Source organism: Acipenser ruthenus, chromosome 10 (genome assembly GCF_902713425.1).
Source record: "Acipenser ruthenus chromosome 10, fAciRut3.2 maternal haplotype, whole genome shotgun sequence".
NCBI lineage: Eukaryota > Metazoa > Chordata > Actinopteri > Acipenseriformes > Acipenseridae > Acipenser > Acipenser ruthenus.
The window spans coordinates 33,447,535-33,467,130 of record NC_081198.1 but is presented as its reverse complement, the minus strand read 5'-3'; the positions used below and the strand labels follow the sequence as shown (position 1 = coordinate 33,467,130).

General features: G+C 39.5%; 1 protein-coding gene across 5 annotated transcripts in view; it reads right to left on the bottom strand.

The window, feature by feature from the left end:
* LOC117405963 (tensin-1-like) overlaps positions 1-19,596 on the bottom strand; it is a 298,134-nt gene that overhangs the window by 108,868 nt on the left and 169,670 nt on the right. For all 5 annotated transcript variants that reach the window (XM_059032054.1, XM_059032059.1, XM_059032053.1 and 2 more), the window contains one exon: positions 9,998-10,036. In XM_059032054.1, the coding sequence (XP_058888037.1) occupies positions 9,998-10,036 (39 nt within the window). The remainder of the gene's footprint in view (positions 1-9,997; positions 10,037-19,596) is intronic.

Below are 19,596 nucleotides of genomic sequence, written 5' to 3'. Positions count from 1 at the left end.
GCAGTATCTATCACATGTACAGTACAGTATGCAATATCAACAACCTGTATAGCATCTTCCCTGCAGCTGTAACAACTGCGTTGTTTTGAAGCCATTATGAAAGGCTAAGGGATAAAAACATTTTAAATGTAAAGTTCGGGAGGAAAGAAACTCCTCAACACACATCAATTAAATAACTTGTCAGACAAATATATAAAAACAACCCATACTCTTCTTTTTGCCCTTTGGCTTACTTATTCTTACAGAGGGTTCTGATTGCCCCATCCCATCCAAATGGTCTAGCAATCGTCCTGCTGTATCTGCCAAGAGGGTAAAAAATATTTACCGTACAGCAAATATGGTCAAGTGTATTGTAATTGGCGCGCAAATTGTTAATTACTATAGTCCTCGCAAAAATAAATAATCTCATATTAATTTATAGTAGCCTACGGTTGAAAATCATTGGTTAAATTTTGCGCATTTTCCTTTCGATCGTAATAGTATATTAGCAAAAAATGTTCTTCAGCATACACATTCAGCAGTGTTCGGCAGGATAGTCTGAATGCTTTAAGCAGGTGGATTGTAAAATATTTATAATAATATTAATATTGTTATTGGAGGCACATAGACTCCAGAAACCTGTTCAAATGTATCACTACAAGTAATACCATGTACAAAGTTAATGTTAAAGTTCAGACAAACTGTGGATACCCTAAGGTAAGTGCTACTTTACCTTTCTGATTATTTTAGTATGATATATTAATAATGTTGTATTATGTTTAATTATATTATACTTTAATTCAGGATATTCTAGAGCAGTACCTTTAAAATACCTTCAATTGAGGTATAAACTACAAGCAGTGAACCAAAAGTCCTTAAACAGAAGACAAGGGGGACCATTGCTAATATTGATAGTGTTATACGATACAATGCTTACATTAATGTTTACAAAATACAACTCAAACAATTGTTTGTTTAGGTTTCCAGATTTTATTTTCACTTTGACTGGGGTAAAGCAATCTTACAAATGCACTTCCTGTGCTACAAACTCACTTCCTCTGCAGCAGATAGCCTGACCCCACATAGAGTGCAGACCAGGGTAGCCCCCAAACCAAAAACCCATGACTGGGCATTTCTGCTTCGCTATTCCAGACCTCTTAATTCTTGGTTGCTTAGTTAGATTCACATGACTGTGGGGACACAGTGTTCTGACGTTCCAAAAATGTAGTTATGCTATTACAGTATTAATGCGTGATTGCAACAATGTTGTGTTCAGGATATGCAGTAAAAGGCTAAATTAGGTCTATAAATAACTGAGTCACCATGCCCCTCAGCCCTATAACTCACATTAATTCATTACAGAGCTGAGCTGCTACCAGAATGCAGAATGTTATCAAGCCCCTCTCTTCCTTCCAGTCCTTAGTAATTGAATTGCTGAAATTATACTGTCAGGGCTAAAGCAACGCAGACCTCCATCCAAGGCAGTTTAAACTCAGAGAGATAATTAAACAGCTCTGATTTTACTTCATGAAGGATGCTGCTCAATTGGATATCAGATGTATTCAAAAATGAACCACAAATTGGGGCAATTCAATTACTCAAACAATCATATATCATATTCAGTATGCCACATCTGTGCCGGAGAAGCAGGGAACCAGATATTTATATTAGACTTCATTAAAACCTTTTCAAATGCTGGAGTGTTCAAATTTCTGGGTGACTGTATTCAATTCTTCGATATTTTTCCCTTGTGCACCTCAACAGGCCTTTCCATTTTTTGTACAATACCTCGATGTAGCTTGGTACAGGTATGACATATCACAGTTACTAATTAATTCTTGTTGTTGTTTAGAATCACTTTATAGATATAATGATATATTTCAGTTCATCATATCCTAGTGACTTTTTAAGAAAAGTGTAATGCACCCTTGTGGCCTCAATAGAGTGCTCAAACATGTCCTACAGTATCTCTAAATACAGCTGGTACACCGGAGTGCAACCATTAACCTGTCCCCCTGCAACACTCTGCCCCCTGTGGATGTAAGAAATACCACATTTGTGTGGAAATAACTGTAAACAAAGAAACCAAAAAAGGATGTCACTGTCTAAATGCTGTATTTTTTATGTTGATAACGTTTTACCGGAAATTCACATGTACAGTAAAAAATAACATGTAATTGTGAAATATGCTATGCTTGGCAAAGCCTGGGCTCCTATTAGCTAGCCCTTTGATGCCTCCTTTGCAGTGATGTGGTACTGCAATGGAAATACATTTTGAGTGTGTGTGTATGTTGGCTGGAGATCAGAAAATATTTTTCAAGCCTTAAGCAAACAGTGGTAACATTAACAGATTTGAATGATAAGTGGTCTTATTAATGACATATTTATCATGAGACTATCAGTTGTTACTGAAATAAATTCAGCTCTTTCAAAGAAAAACATGTGCATTATTGTTAGTATTACACATTGCCAGCTATAATAACACAATTAGAGCTATCATGAAGAAGTCTTTGTATTGCACAATACAGTATCTATGATGTTGCTTTAACACATAACTGACAAAAGTATCAAGACCCCAGCTTATATAGCCCTTTGTACCCTACTTAAATATCCTGGTAACTCTGAATGCAATTTTAATGAGAATTCCCTTTCAAACGTGCAGCCTTTCCCCAAAATGTTACCCATTTTCTCGGAATACAGAGCAATTAGGGGTGGGGTGTTTTTTGGCCACTAACCCCACTCACACCCCTTGTTTACTAAATATCTTGGTATCCCTGAATAGATAATCACTCCCTCTTCAGATTTGAGAAATAAAGGACAACATGCTGGGTGTTACTCTACTAATGGGATGTCCTGCTTATTAAAACAGTGTGCCTATTTTTCAAAAGGGGCGATTATCTATTGTTCTTACAGTATATTATGGTTTGAGTCTAATCAACCTCAAGGACTGCAAATGGAATGCATTATAAATGCAAAAAAGTGTGGGTCCATTATTATGCAAAGCCTGTTATTAAAAACTATTTAGGCAACCCTTTATTTCATTATTGCTATTTAAAGGTATACTAGACTCGTGGCATAATACAATGTATTATTAACCATAGACATATTCTCAAGATAATCTTAATGCACACAGGATATGAATACATAGCAAAGACATTCAGACGTGCTCAAATTTGTTGGTACCCCTCCACAAAAAACGAAGAATGCACAATTTTCTCTGAAATAACTTGAAACTGACAAAAGTAATTGGCATCCACCATTGTTTATTCCATATTTAATAGAAATCAGACTTTGCTTTTGATTTTTTATTCAACATAATCTTGTAAATAAGAAAACAAATGAAAATGGCATGGACAAAAATGATGGGACCGCTAACCTAATATTTTGTTGCACAACCTTTAGAGGCGATCACTGCAATCAAACGTTTTCTGTAGCTCTCAATGAGACTTCTGCACCTGTTAACAGGTAGTTTGGCCCACTCTTCCTGAGCAAACTGCTCCCGCTGTCTCAGGTTTGATGGGTGCCTTCTCCAAAATGCAAGTTTCAGCTCTTTCCATAGATGTTCAATAGGATTCAAATCAGGACTCATAGAAGGCCACTTCAGAATAGTCCAATGTTTTGTTCTTATCCATTCTTGGGTGCTTTTAGCTGTGTGTTTTGGGTCATTATCCTGTTGGAGGACCCACGACCTGCGACTGAGATAGAGCTTTCTGACACTGGGCAGTACGTTTCACTCCAGAATGCCTTGATAGTCTTGAGATTTCATTGTGCCCTGCACAGATTCAAGGCACCCTGTGCCAGGCGCAGCAAAGCAGCCCCAAAACATAACCAAGCCTCCTCCATGTTTCACTGTAGGTATGGTGTTCTTTTCTTTGAAAGCTTCATTTTTTCGTCTGTGAACATAGAGCTGATGTGACTTGCCAAAAAGCTCCAGTTTTGACTCATCTGTCCAAAGGACATTCTCCCAGAAGGATTGTGGCTTGTCAATATGCATTTTAGCAAATTCCAGTCTGGCTTTTTTATGTTTTTCTTTCAAAAGTGGAGTCCTCCTGGGTCTTCTTCCATGGAGCCCACTTTCGCTCACAAAGCGTCGGATGGTGCGATCAGAGACTGACGTACCTTCACCTTGGAGTTCAGCTTGTATCTCTTTGGCAGTTATCCTTGGTTCTTTTTCTACCATTCGCACTATCCTTCTGTTCAATCTGGGGTCGATTTTCCTCTTGCGGCCGCGCCCAGGGAGGTTGGCTACAGTTCCATGGACCTTAAACTTCTTAATAATATTTGCAACTGTTGTCACAGGAACAACAAGCTGCTTGGAGATGGTCTTGTAGCCTTTACCTTTACCATGCTTGTCTATTATTTTCTTTCTGATCTCCTCAGACAACTCTCTCCTTTGCTTTCTCTGGTCCATGTTTAGTGTGGGGCACACAATGATACCAAACAGCACAGTTACTACTTTTCTCCATTTAAATAGGCTGAATGACTGATTACAAGATTGGAGACATGTGTGATACTAATTAAAGAAACTAATTAGTTTGAAATATCACTATAATCCAGTTATTTATTATCTTTTCTAAGGGGTACCAACAAATGTGTCCAGGCCATTTTAGAATATCTTTGTAGAATAAGCAATAATTCATCTCTTTTCACAGCTTCTTTGCTTTATTCTATGACATACCAAAGGCATGCAAGTATACATGATAAAATAGCTTTTAATTTCATCACTTTTCAGGAGGAATGAAGCATTATTTCAATGAGCTGTAAGGGTACCAACAAATTTGAGCACGTCTGTATAGTTCAATAAATGCATTTCATTTTGGCACCACTAAATCATGTGGTATACATTATCCTAGCCTTGTTTAAATATATACAAATATTTAATTGGTTTTACAGCATTTAGGCTATACAATCTAATCAAGCAGTTTTAGTTATACAGTATGCACTGCATGTATATTCTCTTTGTGGACAATTGCACTGGCTTTACTAAGAAGCGCTGTTCACAGTCTTTCATCCCCTTGAGACAAGTGTTCGCTGTGGGGGTGTGAATTAGCCGCAACCCCGCTGTGGGTGTGTGCATTAGCCACACCTCCTCCTCCTAGTTAGCGTTCTATCCCATAAGTTATTGTGAGTATCAGATTTTGGGGATATATGGAAGTGTCTCACTGTCTGTACATCTGTCTGTCTTTATGTCAAAATACATTTTATAACTTGACAACAAAGGTTACTCCACATTGTAAACATTTTAATGTACTTTACCATGATACTAACACCTCATTGTGGTAATCAACTTTTTCTTCATAATGATAGCTCTAATTTTGAATTTACAGCCGTGGCAGCGGGTTTCTGACATTTTTTTCTTTATAAGACTAAAACCATTATTAAAATCTTTGTGTTCACTGCCAGTTGAATTTAGAAATAATCTTAAGATGTTGCTCTTCGCCTACAAGGTATGCCCTTGATCGTACTGTGAAATCTCAGGATGCCTGGCTCCTTGTAGTCATCAGGTTGGGGTTGAAGTCAGTGCCTCCTATTTTCTGTTCAGAATGCCCCTTTATCTAATCTCCATTTGTGACCCCTGGTCCTTCTTTCTTTTTTCGGGTCGAAAAAGTCCCCTGGGTTGACACTGTCAATAACTTTTAGAATTTGGAATGCTTGAATCAGATCGCCACCTAGTCGTCTTTGTTCAAGACTGATTAGATTCAATTCTTTTAGCCTGTCTTGATCTCACATGCCTTTTAAACCAGGAATAATTCTGGTCGCTGTTTTTTGTACTCTTTCTAGAGCAGCAATATCCTTTTTGTAGCGAGGTGACCAGAACTGAACACAATATTCTAGATGATGTCTAACTAATGCATTGTAAAGTTTTAGCATTACTTCCCTTGATTTAAATTTAACACTTTTCACTATATATCTGAGCATTTAGTTGGCCTTTTTATTTTATAGCTTCCCCACACTGCCTAGATTAAGACATTTCTGAATCAACATAGTCCTAGATCTTTTGCATAGATTCCTTCTTCAATTTCAGTATCTCCCATATGGTATTTATAATGGGCATTTTTATTGCCTGCATGCAGTACCTTAAACTTTTCTTTATTAAATGTCATTTGCCATGTGTCTGCCCAGTTCTGAATGGTGTCTAGATCATTTTGAATGACCTTTGCTGCTGCACCAGTGTTTGCCACTCCTCCTATTTTTGTGTCGTCTGCAAATTTAACAAGTTTGTTTACTATACCAGAATCTAAGTCATTAATGTAGATTAGGAAGCACAGAGGACCTAATACTGATCCCAGTGGTACTTCTCTGGTTACCTCGCTCCATTTTGAGGTTTCTCCTCTAATTAGTACTTGACATGTTTTTGACATGTTAACCACTCCCTAATCCATGTGCATGCATTTACTTAAATCCCTTCTGCATTCAGTTTGATAATTAATCTTTTATGCAGGACTCTGTCAAAAGCTTTCTGGAAATCTAAATAAGCCATGTCATATGCTTTGCAATTATCCATTGTCGATGTTGCATCCTCAAAAAAATCAAGCAGGTTAGTCAGACACGATCTCCCTTTCCTACAACCATGCTGACTGTCTCCCAGGATACTGTTACCATATAGGTAATTTTCCATTTTGGATCTTATTATAGTTTCCATAAGTTTAGAAGTCAGGCTTATTGGTCTGTAGTTACCTGGTTCAGTTTTGTTTCCCTTCTTATGGATCAGTATTACGTTTGCAATTCTCCAGTCTGTCAATACAACCCGTTTCAAGAGACTGTTGCATGATCTTAGTTAGCGGTTTGTAAATAACTTCTTTCATTTCTTTGAGTACTATTGGGAGGATCTCATCCGGCCCAAGGGATTTGTTTATTTTAAGAGCTCCTAGTCCCTTTAACACTTCTGCCTCTGTTATGCTAAAGTTATTTAAAACTGGATAGATTTGAAAGAAGATATAATTGTAGTGTACAGGTTATTTTTTTTTATTATTATTTATTTTAGGACGTTTTAGACAAAAGCTGGCCTTTTGTGTACTTACAAAAAAAAAAATCATGAAGGGCACTATAAAATAAAATGTTGTATCATATTTTATTGCAGTATTATTTATGCTCATTTCACATTTGCCTTGATCTGAATTTGAACCCAGGCCTCCATTGTGGGTCACCAGGCAGTGGGTCTGGCCTGGGGTTTGATTAAAGGTTATGAATGAAAGAAGTGGCAGCCTTAGGGCCCACATTCCACCCGCTGCCGCTGCCTCTTCCACTGATGCTCCTCTTAACAACATTCTCCACACACACAAACATGAGGACACAGGAATGTTTATACTGAGGGCACAGCCCACAAACATACCACACTTTACCTAGTGTACCTCCATCTTCTTACAGCAGGTGGAACTCCACTTTGCTTTAATTGTACGCATGTATGTTTGTTGTATATATTTATTGTGTGAAGGTATGGAGTTATGGTTCTGTATATATGTGTATTCATAGTGTATATGTATGTATGTATGTATGTATAAGTGTATGTATCCATGTATAGGGGTTGTGCATTAAAAACACGAGTCGTAATACTGGGAATAGGGTGTTATGCTATGATGGACAACCAGGACAGCACTGCATCAACATCATTTCTTCAGGGTAGTTGGTCGAGGAAATCTGTGTTCAAATGACCAGAATGCCCCATAGAGTCAACGATTTTGAGACAGTTCCTCACGTTCAATCGAGCGCCTACAGTCAACTCTCTATCAATGTCTTGTCACTTCTGCTGTCTTCTTCATCTTGACTGAAACTGACTTGCAACAAGTTGACGCAGCTTTTATATTTCACTGAATACATGCCATGCATTCCCTGTGCATTAAAATGTATTCATCCATGTGAGCGGCAGACCATTTACACAGACCATTTTTGCACAACACCTGTATGTTAACATCACTCACCCACCCCCATTAGTGTAAATACAAAATCAGAGCTATCAGTATAAATAAAAAGTAGATCACTATGAACTACATCCACAGTACATGTATGCATATGTAAAAGTGTGACATACAGATGGACATCTGAAGGATAAGTTCCTTCATATATCTTCACATTGTGATACTCTCAATAATTTGCGGTAAAGACTTTTCCTAACTTTCAACACAATTGAATGTGGCTCTTCTCATATATATATATATATATATATATATATATATATATATATATATATATATATATATATATATATATATATATATGTTTATTGTGACATTCAACTTCCACTATTTTACCATTGACATATAAAGGAAGGATTTAAACTGAATTACTGATCTCTGCCTTGTATTAAACAGAAACAAAAAAATTAATGTTGTTAAAATCAGAATGTTTCCCTTGCTCTCCTTTCCAGTTTACTGCACAGCAACTCATCAATTTACTGCCTATATTACCTCAGCCCAGCAACAGACTGACTCCTGGAGCTCAGTCTAAATGAATCACCAGGCTCTCCTGTCTCCAGAATTACCCAAAAAGGAACTTGGCTGTGTATGCACTCAGTTCCAGACATTCAGAGGTTCAGCGATTGTAATTGTCCAGGTACCAGGTCACTGCATCTGAGCAGTGTCTTCAGGGTAAAAGCACTTCACTTGCGTGTCAGTCTTTATGGGAAGCTGCTGGTTGGACACTGACAGGAAAGAAAGTGCAGAAGGATGGGGACCATTTCACTTTCAGGTAAAAGGACCAGGATAGTGATACAGTCTCTGGAAGCAAGGCTTGCAAAAACAGATTCCTTTAACAAAGTGTAGAACCAGATATAATGTTTAAAAAGGAAAATTCATGTTTGCTAAAACACAGGTATATGCATTTATGTGGTATGGGCAAATTCCTATTTATTTAAAATATATTGTTATGTGCAAAATCATTTCAATGTACATATCAATGTACACATCAATGTCCAATGCGAGGTAGACAGAATTTCTTTGAACTTTAGTGATCCATTTCACCAAACACGATATCCTGAGAACTGATAATCGCCACCACATCTGCCAGCATGTGACCCTTTGCCAAGCCTGGCCAGATGAGCAAATCCCAGAGCTTTGATTTTACAGCGGTAAGGATGACTGCTGCCATCTGAAACCAAATACTCCGAATTCACCTTTAGGGGCCTCCACGGTAGTATAAGTGGCCCCGGGTGGCAGTTGGTAGCCCTCTGTGTACAGCTTGAAGTGATTAATCAAAACCTCCATTGAAGGTAATTAGCTAAATTAAACAATGCTAAATTGTAGTAGGTTACAGGCATTTCCATGTGCAAGCTCCATGTAAAAGCAATAAAATGGCCCAAAGAGAAGAAGACTCTGTAACCAGAAAAAAGCTACAACAATTACACACATATGAAGCAGTTTTTAAACTATTTCCCACCCAAAAGCTTTTATACAAATATCTATGTGCTGAGGGACAGGCAACTCCTTATATTCCCACATCATGATCTCTCAGTTACTAAAGAATATCCTAACCTAATTCCATCCTAACTGGAAAGGCATTTCTCTTGATAGAAGTAAAATACATACAGGCAAATCAACCATAAAGTCATGATTTCATTTTATTTCAGTCAAATTTTCTTATATTTTTACTGAGCTGAACGATAAAAAAGCTACAGTATATTGAACATAGTTTGCGCCAAACAATTCAAAATATTACGTCATTTGTATGATCTTGGTAAGATCAGCATCTGGAAAATGTAACGTTGAACTTTCTGTGCATTGGTCCATATCTGCTTTGCTTTGATTTCCTGTTTGATCAAATTATAACATGCAGTATTTCAATTTAGAAGCTGGCCTTCTATAGCAACCTGAACTTCAGTTGTGACACCTGCTGGTCAAGCATTGTATGTCAGTAGTAATCTGTGACAAACCAGTTTCTAGCCAGATAACGCCCTCTAGTGTGCAGAAGATGCAGGACAGGTTAACTACATGCAATTTTTCCACACTTTGCAATTTTTATTGCTGGCCATGGATGCCACTGTGCGTTACTTATTTTCAAATATCTTGAAACTGTAAGCTCTTACCAGTTCATAGTTTGCAGTAGGCACACAGGACGTGGATACCTGAAAAAGTCAAAAAAACAAAAGTCAGATAGCTGAACTCTAGAGATGGCCTTTCGTTGTTTGGGATACCAATAAGCACCATCAGAAGCTCTGATCCGACAGTAGTAAAAAATACATATAAATTCCACACACAAAGAAAGAAAATGAAATGATAAATGTGAAAATGTTGGCAGACTTTGTCAAAAAGCATGTTATAGCACCATGTAAATGTAATTATTCTATAACTGTACATTACGTGTTACCTGCTTTAGGCATTGCATCATACCAAATGGTTACACATGGTAACCATTATTTTTATTTTATGTCATTTAACAAGGATGTATCTTAGGAAACCCCATGTGGAGAACTTAACTGCAGTTAAAAGCTATTACATTGTTGGGAGGGGGGGGGGGGGGGGGGGGGGGTGTAGTGACTGCTGTATAGCTGCACTGTAAATCATCCAAAACTTTAAAAACTCATAAAATCACCATTGTTAGTTTAAGAACCCTCAGAGCAGATGGGGCACATTTAATTCATGTTAATAGCACAAAACCAAAAATTGACTTGAGTGCTGAATAAGTAAGCATTTTAAAATGAGATTTGTTTTTTTTTTTTTACCTAAAATAGTTTGTATGTATTTATTTATTTATTTATTTATTTATTGGTTAAGATTGTGTTCAGCTTTCACCGGAGTTCAGGATCTACTCTTTATTTCTAAGCCAGTGTTTTTAGAGAAGTAAGAGCCAGCACCATCTGCAATTTTGGAAACAAGTTTCCTTTAGTTTTGATGGCAATGCAGTGCTGTGCACTAGATGGCGCTTGCACTCATTATTATAAAGAAACTTTGGCTGATCAATATAAATGTCTATGGCAGGCATCTAGAACTGAAGAAAAGAACACACAAGCACAAAAAGACATATACAAAAAAACCCCACAGTATTTGATTAATTACAATAGAACCATTCAGAATACATTATAAAAAATATAATTTGAAGCTTCACACTCTTCACACAATTATTTGACTTTAATTGTTAGGTTGTAGTTTTGTAAAATGAATGGAATTCCAAATAATAGGAGTTAATTAAAGACTGGAGTAAACCCTTTTTAACATATATGAGGTTTATTCCAGATGTATGGTACCATTTAAAAGTATTTTGGAGATGAGTCTGTTGCAGTGCGAGTGTTTCATAGGCTACATCTTAGTCAAGCTTGTTCAATGTATCCTTGATGTTATAAGATACATCTGTAAGAAATAACACAGAACAAATGATGGTGTTTCTTATACATCCTTGGGGCAGGATGTTGCAGATGGACAGGTAAATGGTTTCACTGTGGTAAAACCATGGAGATTAGACATGGTGAGAGCTATAAATAAGGCCGCAGGGGTGATTTAAACTCACCAGGATGTGCTGACTGAAAATGATATAATACAAACAAAAAGAACACATTAAAAGATCACAGATCACAGTAATCTTAGCTATGGTATAATTTTTCTGGGTTAGAATCACTTTGTGCATAATGTTCTGTTTCAGACACTGTGACCGGAGTGTTGCAGGGCAATAGGTTAATTACAATCTGGTGGGCTCTAACAACTAGACTTATACAGAAGACATGTTTGAGGGCCTTATTGAAGCCACAGGGGTGTTTTCAAAAATCATCAGGATGTGATGCCTGAAACAGATATACAAAAATAATCTAATCAAGAAGAGTACATCCGTTCAAATAACACTGATATTTCATAACCACATCAATGCTCTTTAGAAGCAAATTGCTATTTTATTGTATTACTTGTATTGTAACACTTGAAATGTATTTGCTTACGATTGTAAGTCACCCTGGATAAGAGCGTCTGCTAAGAAATAAATAATAATAATAATAATAATAATATTTAAAAAGCAAATTTTTAGCTAGAAAATGTAAAGTTATTTAATTGTTATTTAATCAAAGATTTAATTTAGGCACAGTATAACTACTTGCTGGATGCGTTATTGTGAAATGAACGTGATTGTTGCTGTGAAAAACATAAGATTTTCTCTTTTTGTGAAACCACATGGTCAGTTATTTTGCTGCATTCTTGTTTTGGGTCACATGAAAATAAACATGTGCCACATAAAGGTCATTCTTGAGGAGTGTTTTTCTCTTGCTTATTCATCAGTCTTTCTTCACTGCTTGTCAGCTGTTGTTTGTTTTTCAGTTCACAGCTACCGTGTCAACAGGATTTTTGTCTTCAGCTGCATTCTACATTGCAAAATCCATTTCCAGTCCAAAACATTTTTTAAATGTTTTTAAAACCACTTTCACCTGATGAAGGAACCATAGTTTAATAGACTGCACAAATTGATTTGAAATTGCTATCATTTTCTAAAAGATGCTGAGAAAGAATGTAATTATATATTTGTTTTGGATTACTCACGTTATTTAAAAGCAGTGATTTCACAAATATGTGTGAAAGAATATGACACTGGTGCTATATCTGATAGGTGCATTTACAACCTCGAAATAAAAATAAAAACACAGATTTTTCATTTGTTTTTTGGAGAGTTCATTTATGGTACCGTGTATTAAGAGTATATATCCTTTAACATTTATAAGAAACTTTTTTTGTACAGAGCATTCTGTTATATTATACTCTGTAATAAAAAAGCAGTATGTATCTGTCACAAAGGCCAGAGTGGGTGGCGTCAGACCAGAAACAGGAACACAAACGACAGAGAGATGGGGTTTTGGTGAGGCTGAACGCGTGATCGCGTTCAGCATTTAATAAACAGAACAGAAAATAAAAGGTTGGAACAGACAAAAACACTGGACACGGCACTACACGCCAAAATAAATAGACAAACAAAACGGACTACACAGACAAACGGTGCACGGAGACAAACAAACACGGTGAGTGAAAACACGTTAACTACTACTTTTACTTTTACTATTATTATTATTATTTCACCTCCGTCTCCAATCCCGTTCTCCACTCACCGAACACCTAACCCTGAGTGAAAGAAACGTGCATCTATATATACTGTTGTGCTGGGATTCAATTACTAATTAATTATTCACTTGAATCCCAGCACGTGAATTAATTCTGTGCAACCCCGTGCTCACATATTACATTTAACCAGCACGTGAAGTGATTTGTGCTCTCCTCGTGCCTAAATACAAATCTACACTTTTTAAATACACGTGAAACACAGACCCGTTTATATCCCGTGTACCAATCTATACACCGACATTAACACACGCACGCAACACACAAATGCACACAGGGACGGGGCACATTGCCACATATACCCCCCCTTGTGCGCAGCACACATGGCCTCAACGGCCACCTCCCCCCTTAAAAATCCAGCAGTCCAGGACAAAGTCTCGGGCTGGGAAGGGAGGCTTCAGTGGGCCCATGGCTGGCCATGCTGTCAGCACCCCTGCCGGTAGTGGCACGGCTGACAGCCTGTTGGTCCCGTCCTGCAGCGAAAAAGCTGCGGGGGCAGGTGGTCCCCCGACCTCCCCCTTCTTCGTAGCCGGCAGCTCCCTCCTGTGGGGCTCCGGCCACAAGAACTCCTGCAGCGAAACTGCTGCTGGGGAAAGTGGTCTCCAGACCTCCTCCCCCTTCTTCGTGGCCGGCAGCTCCCCTTTCTGGGGCTCCGGCCACCGTACTCCCTGCGGAGGTACGGGCAGCAGAGGCAGCTCCTGCTCCTCTGCTCCGGGCGGTGGCGGAGGCAGAGGTAGCTCCAGCTCCTCTGCTCCTGGCGGTGGTGGTGGCAGAGGCAGCTCCAGCTCCTCTGCTCCTGGCGGTGGTGGAGGCAGAGGCAGCTCCAGCTCCTCTGCTCCTGGCAGTGGTGGAACCAGCAGGTATTCACCCTCTGCTGGTGGAGGTGGGAGGGGCAAGCAGTCCTCCCACTGCGGTGGAGGTGGAACCAGCAGGTATTCACCCTCTGCTGGTGGAGGTGGGACCAGCAGGTATTCACCCTCTGCTGGTGGAGGTGGGAGGGGCAAGCAGTCCTCCCACTGCGGTGGAGGTGGAACCAGCAGGCATTCACCCTCTGCTGGTGGAGGTGGGACCAGCAGGTATTCACCCTCTGCTGGCAGCTTGGGTCCTAGGGCTGTGGAAGCCCCGACTTCCCTCTCTTCGGGCTGTGGACGCAACGACTCCTCCCTTTTGGGCTGTGGACGCCCCGACTCCTCCCTGTTGGGCTGTGGACGCACCGACTCCTCCCTGTTGGGCTGTGGACGCACCGACTCCTCCCTGTTGGGCTGTGGACGCACCGACTCCTCCCTGTTGGGCTGTGGACGCACCGACTCCTCCCTTTTGGGCTGTGGACGTTCGGGCTCCCCCCACTCAGGTGTAGGACGTTCGGGCTCCTCCCACTCAGGCGTAGGACGTTCGGGCTCCTCCCACTCAGGCGTAGGACGTTCGGGCTCCTCCCACTCAGGCGTAGCACGTTCGGGCTCCTCCCGCTTGGGCTGTGGACACTCAGGCTCCTCCCGCTTGGGCTGTGGAGGCAAAACCAGCAGGCATTCTTCCTCTGCTGGTGGAGACGGGGACAGCAGGCATTCTTCCTCTGCTGGTGGACCTGCTACCTGGGCTGCTGTTCCACTTATAACTGCCTCCAGGTAGCTGAGGACCAACCCCACACCTTCCTCCCAGGTGCTTACGGTCTGTTCCCTCGCATATGCCTCCCATCGTTCCCTATCCATAAACTCCAGGAACTGGACGACTACTGGGATAGACTGGGCCTCCAGCCCAGCATTTTCCAGCATCCAGTCCCGCATTTTGATGGCGTCTTCTGCCATTTTTTTTTTTTTTTTCTTTTTTTAAATCCAAACTGCGGTTCCTGATCTGGCCTGAGTCCTGGAGGCGCTGTCGATCCCACGCAGGACACCACGTGTCACAAAGACGGCCAGAGTGGGTGGCGTCAGACCAGAAACAGGAACACAAACGACAGAGAGATGGGGTTTTGGTGAGGCTGAACGCGTGATCGCGTTCAGCATTTAATAAACAGAACAGAAAATAAAAGGTTGGAACAGACAAAAACACTGGACACGGCACTACACGCCAAAATAAATAGACAAACAAAACGGACTACACAGACAAACGGTGCACGGAGACAAACAAACACGGTGAGTGAAAACACGTTAACTACTACTTTTACTTTTACTATTATTATTATTATTTCACCTCCGTCTCCAATCCCGTTCTCCACTCACCGAACACCTAACCCTGAGTGAAAGAAACGTGCATCTATATATACTGTTGTGCTGGGATTCAATTACTAATTAATTATTCACTTGAATCCCAGCACGTGAATTAATTCTGTGCAACCCCGTGCTCACATATTACATTTAACCAGCACGTGAAGTGATTTGTGCTCTCCTCGTGCCTAAATACAAATCTACACTTTTTAAATACACGTGAAACACAGACCCGTTTATATCCCGTGTACCAATCTATACACCGACATTAACACACGCACGCAACACACAAATGCACACAGGGACGGGGCACATTGCCACAGTATCTTACATGTAGCAAAATGGATGTTAATTTTCCAGATTTGTATTCTGTATAGAATGAAGCCTATTTTTCCCATAACATCCTTTACATTTCATAAGTTGAACACAACCTATAAGTAAATATAAGAAGGGTCAGATGGGTCATATTACCTGTAACACAATGGGAAAGGAAATAAAGTTAATCAAATGTATACTGTAGCTGATTGGCCAGAAAGATGGACTGTCCAAGTGTAAAGTCTGGAAACCAAAAAGGCTAAACAACCAAGCAAAATAAGGAACTTGTAATAATGTTATTATGCTCAGCCTTGGTCCTTATCCCCTTTAGCCTTATTCCTCAACTTTACCCTTAACCTAACCCTGTACTTTAGCTGCAGGCTTGTCAATAAGCCCAGACAGGACAGGCCTGCAGCCTGTGAAACTCTGTTTTCACTCTATTCTGAAACTGATGTCTCTGGAGTGTGGAATTCACTCCCTCCAGCTACAGTGAGAGAGACATATTTTAAAATGATGGATCTTTTTTGGCCCACTGTCCTGTTTCTTGCTGGTTCATCTTTCCTTTTAAAATGCCATGCTGTGTTCAATTACTGTACAGTGACAGGGCTTAAGAAAATTGAGTGTTTTAGTACTATGGAAACACCAAAGGAGAGACAAATACAGTGTATTAGCTGAGTTGAGTGTTTCTGTGCCATATTTTCAGTGAAATGGTGAGATAAGAATGTAATAGAACTCTTACATAATCTTATATAGTAATGTGTGCTCATTTAGTCTCAAATGGTCCCTATTCATTTGATCAGATGGCAATTTGACAAAACTTCCTTTCTACACCGACTGTATCAGGGACCTGTTGCCAAGGGATGTTGCACTAATCTTGTGTGACCAGTCAAATTCAAATTAAAAATAAGTTGGTGGGTTCACTACTCTTTTATCATAGATCCTCATTTCCACAGAGGCTCTAGACCACAGTGGGGAGGTTTAGTCCTGCTCACTTAAGGGTTCAACACCTCTGTAAATCTCTCTTAGCACCACACAATCTTTCACATCTCAAAAGCAGACGGGATGTCTGTTCAACATCTCAAGTTCATCTCTTTTACAGCCCAACACCCAGCACAATAATGCTGATGTGTTAGAATACATAAGACAGGCCATCCTGGTCCTATTTCATTTGGGACACCACAAAGGCAACTATTTGCCAAGTTAAAAAAAAAATCCCAAAAGCTGTTAAAATTACTATTATGACAAGAGACTCACAGCATAATATGTATTGATTTCTTAAGCTCACAGGCCAACAAGGGTAATCACCACTTTAGGAGTAGTGGTAGTCCTATAGCCCACATGAATACAGACAAAACCATGAAGGCAATGCATCATTCACCCACAGATTGTGACTAAGCGGCACCATTTCCAAGCGTCCTTTTGAATGTATTACATTGAACAAACATAATGTGCATCTGCAGTTTGAAGAGACAGGGAATTGAATAAGGGGGTTGTGTCGAAAATTGTTTGGCGCCATCTACTAGATGGCTAACCATCGCTCAGCAACAGAGTGAAACAGAGCTGTGCATTGGGGGAATCCAGAGAAACGGGCATATTTTGAGGGTTAAATAATAAAGTACACGGCTCTGTATGGTGTGTTACAAAAGGGAGTATAAAGCACTAAAGAAAAAAATGCTTAGAGATTGTTCCCAGCAAACCATGTCATTTGTAGGGTTCTTATTAAAAAAAAAAATTGTGATCCATATGTATTGATTGTGTCTGCCCATCTCTCTGTCTGCCTGTCACACTATACATGGTGAGTGCAATAACTGCCTTGATTACAGACCCAATCTTCACCAAGCTTTTATCATACACTCCCAGTCTCCTACAGACATTTCAGATTGCATTTGGCTATAATTCAACTAGTATAGTGTAGTTAATGATAGGAAAGAAGAAACTAAAAGGGTGATGACAATTTCATCCTCTACATGAAATGACCAAGCAAGTGCAGCACCAACTGAAAGCACGGCTTGCAAATAGAGATTTCATTAACAAAGTGTAGTACCAGTTATTGTGTTTTAAAATAAAAATACATGTTTACAATAACATGTTCTGTCTTTGTTTGTTGGGTTGAAGTCATGCAACTGTGTTCTGAAAGGACTGCAGCATAGGCAGCAAACACAGACAACCAGAATCACAACAAACCTGTCCCCCAAATTAAATGTAATTACATCCAGGGTATGTCAACATGTCTGAATGTATCACTTGTATGATTACTGTACAGTTTAGTATAAGAAGGGCTGTACATTTGAGATAACAGTATTTTCCAGTGCATGATTTAAAGAGGAAAGGTTGGTGCAGGGACTAGGCCCTGACATTTTCAGTGTTAAACGAGAACCCATTCGGTGCCCCTCTGTGTTTACCTTTTTGAAATCATGTTCTGCATTTTTTTTTCTCAGGTTGACCTGTGTTTTGTCTTCTCTAAGCACTCGGGGGACTATTTCTCTTGAACTCTCCTTCACTGAATAACTCTGGCGCGTGCAGTTTAGTTCATGTGGAGTCCAAGTGCTCAGGGTTGAAATCACAGTAGCCTGTGGTGGGGTGCCCCACCCCTGTGCATATTTTTGTGTTATATGTTGTATGTGGTATGTATATATTGGTGCACAGAGTGTGGATTATCACAGGTGATTTAAAATATATAGTTGTATTTAGGCACAGGGATTGCACAATCACTTCACGTGCAGATAAAGTGTGTATTAGCATGTAGGCACGGGGATTGCACAAATTAGTTCACGTGCTGGGGTTCAAGTGAATGATTAATTAGTAATTGAATCTTAGGACAGATGTATATGTAGATGCACAAATCACTCACTTGGGGTTGGGTGTTCAGGACAAGAGAGAGGGAGGAGAGTAAACAAAAATCTGTAAACTAAAATAACAATTGCTACTTGTGCTGACATAGCTCAGCACGATACTTGTTTCTTTAGTGTTCATCCACTGTTTGTTTGTCTATTTGTTTTGGCCAACATGCCATTTTGTTTGTTCAGTGTTTTGTTTTCTGTTTAAACCTTTTATTTTCAATAAACCGGCGCAACAGCGCAATTCACTCACCACTCTGTGTGTTTCTTCCTGGCCTGACGTCACAACACAAGCCAACCTGTCACAGCCCAAGAGGGGTTTGAAATTTAAAATGTTCCAGAACCTGGCAGTGTTTACAAGAAATGCTTTTTTTTTATTATCCCACGTTGTCCATATCACATAAATATATGTTTCAGCACAATTGTTTAATATGTTTTACTTAAACATCACAGGTCATAAATTAACTGGGGAATACATTTGGTCTTTCATTTTTTCGTGTACCCATTGTAGTGCCCTTCCTTTGCTGTATGACTCTGCCTGCACACCATGCAGTTATACATTATGGTGTGAGCCACTCAGGGACCCTGTAATGATATATGGAGCGCTATAGTAAGGGGGATTTCAGCCCTCAAGACTGTATGAGAGCTGCAAGACTGACCCTTAAGTTACCTCATGTTGCCCACCACTGATCTACAGTACTATATAATGGCATTCTGGTTGTGTTTATATTACTTGATTTTTTCAAAACTCAACACAACTTCAGTATAAAATGACATATTCAATTAAAAAAATACAAATATCATGCCAATATCATGCCTAGTAGAACATTAGATGTTCCCTGTTAAATTGGGCAGCCACACCCAGTTGACTATCGATACCACACATCAAAAGGGTCTAAATATGTTTGCTTAAAGACCTTTCACAGGTGAAATAATTAAAGAACAATATTAGCAATTGCCTGATTGGACACCCAGTATATATTGTATACCCACCAATTTATGTTTACAATCATGAAAGTTTTGCTGTAACACTGAGATTTTATTTTTTTTAATCATCATTGCTCACCTATCTACTGGCTACCATTGTGCTTTTGTTCTTTTTCAATGTTTTTTTTTTTTTTATAACTATTTCTGCTTTTGAGAATTCATTTCATATGTGGTGACTGCATCTGCTCCAATACTTCACCACAGGTGGAGTCAACTGCAATAAAAGATATAGGCCAACATTTTTGAAAACTTGATTAG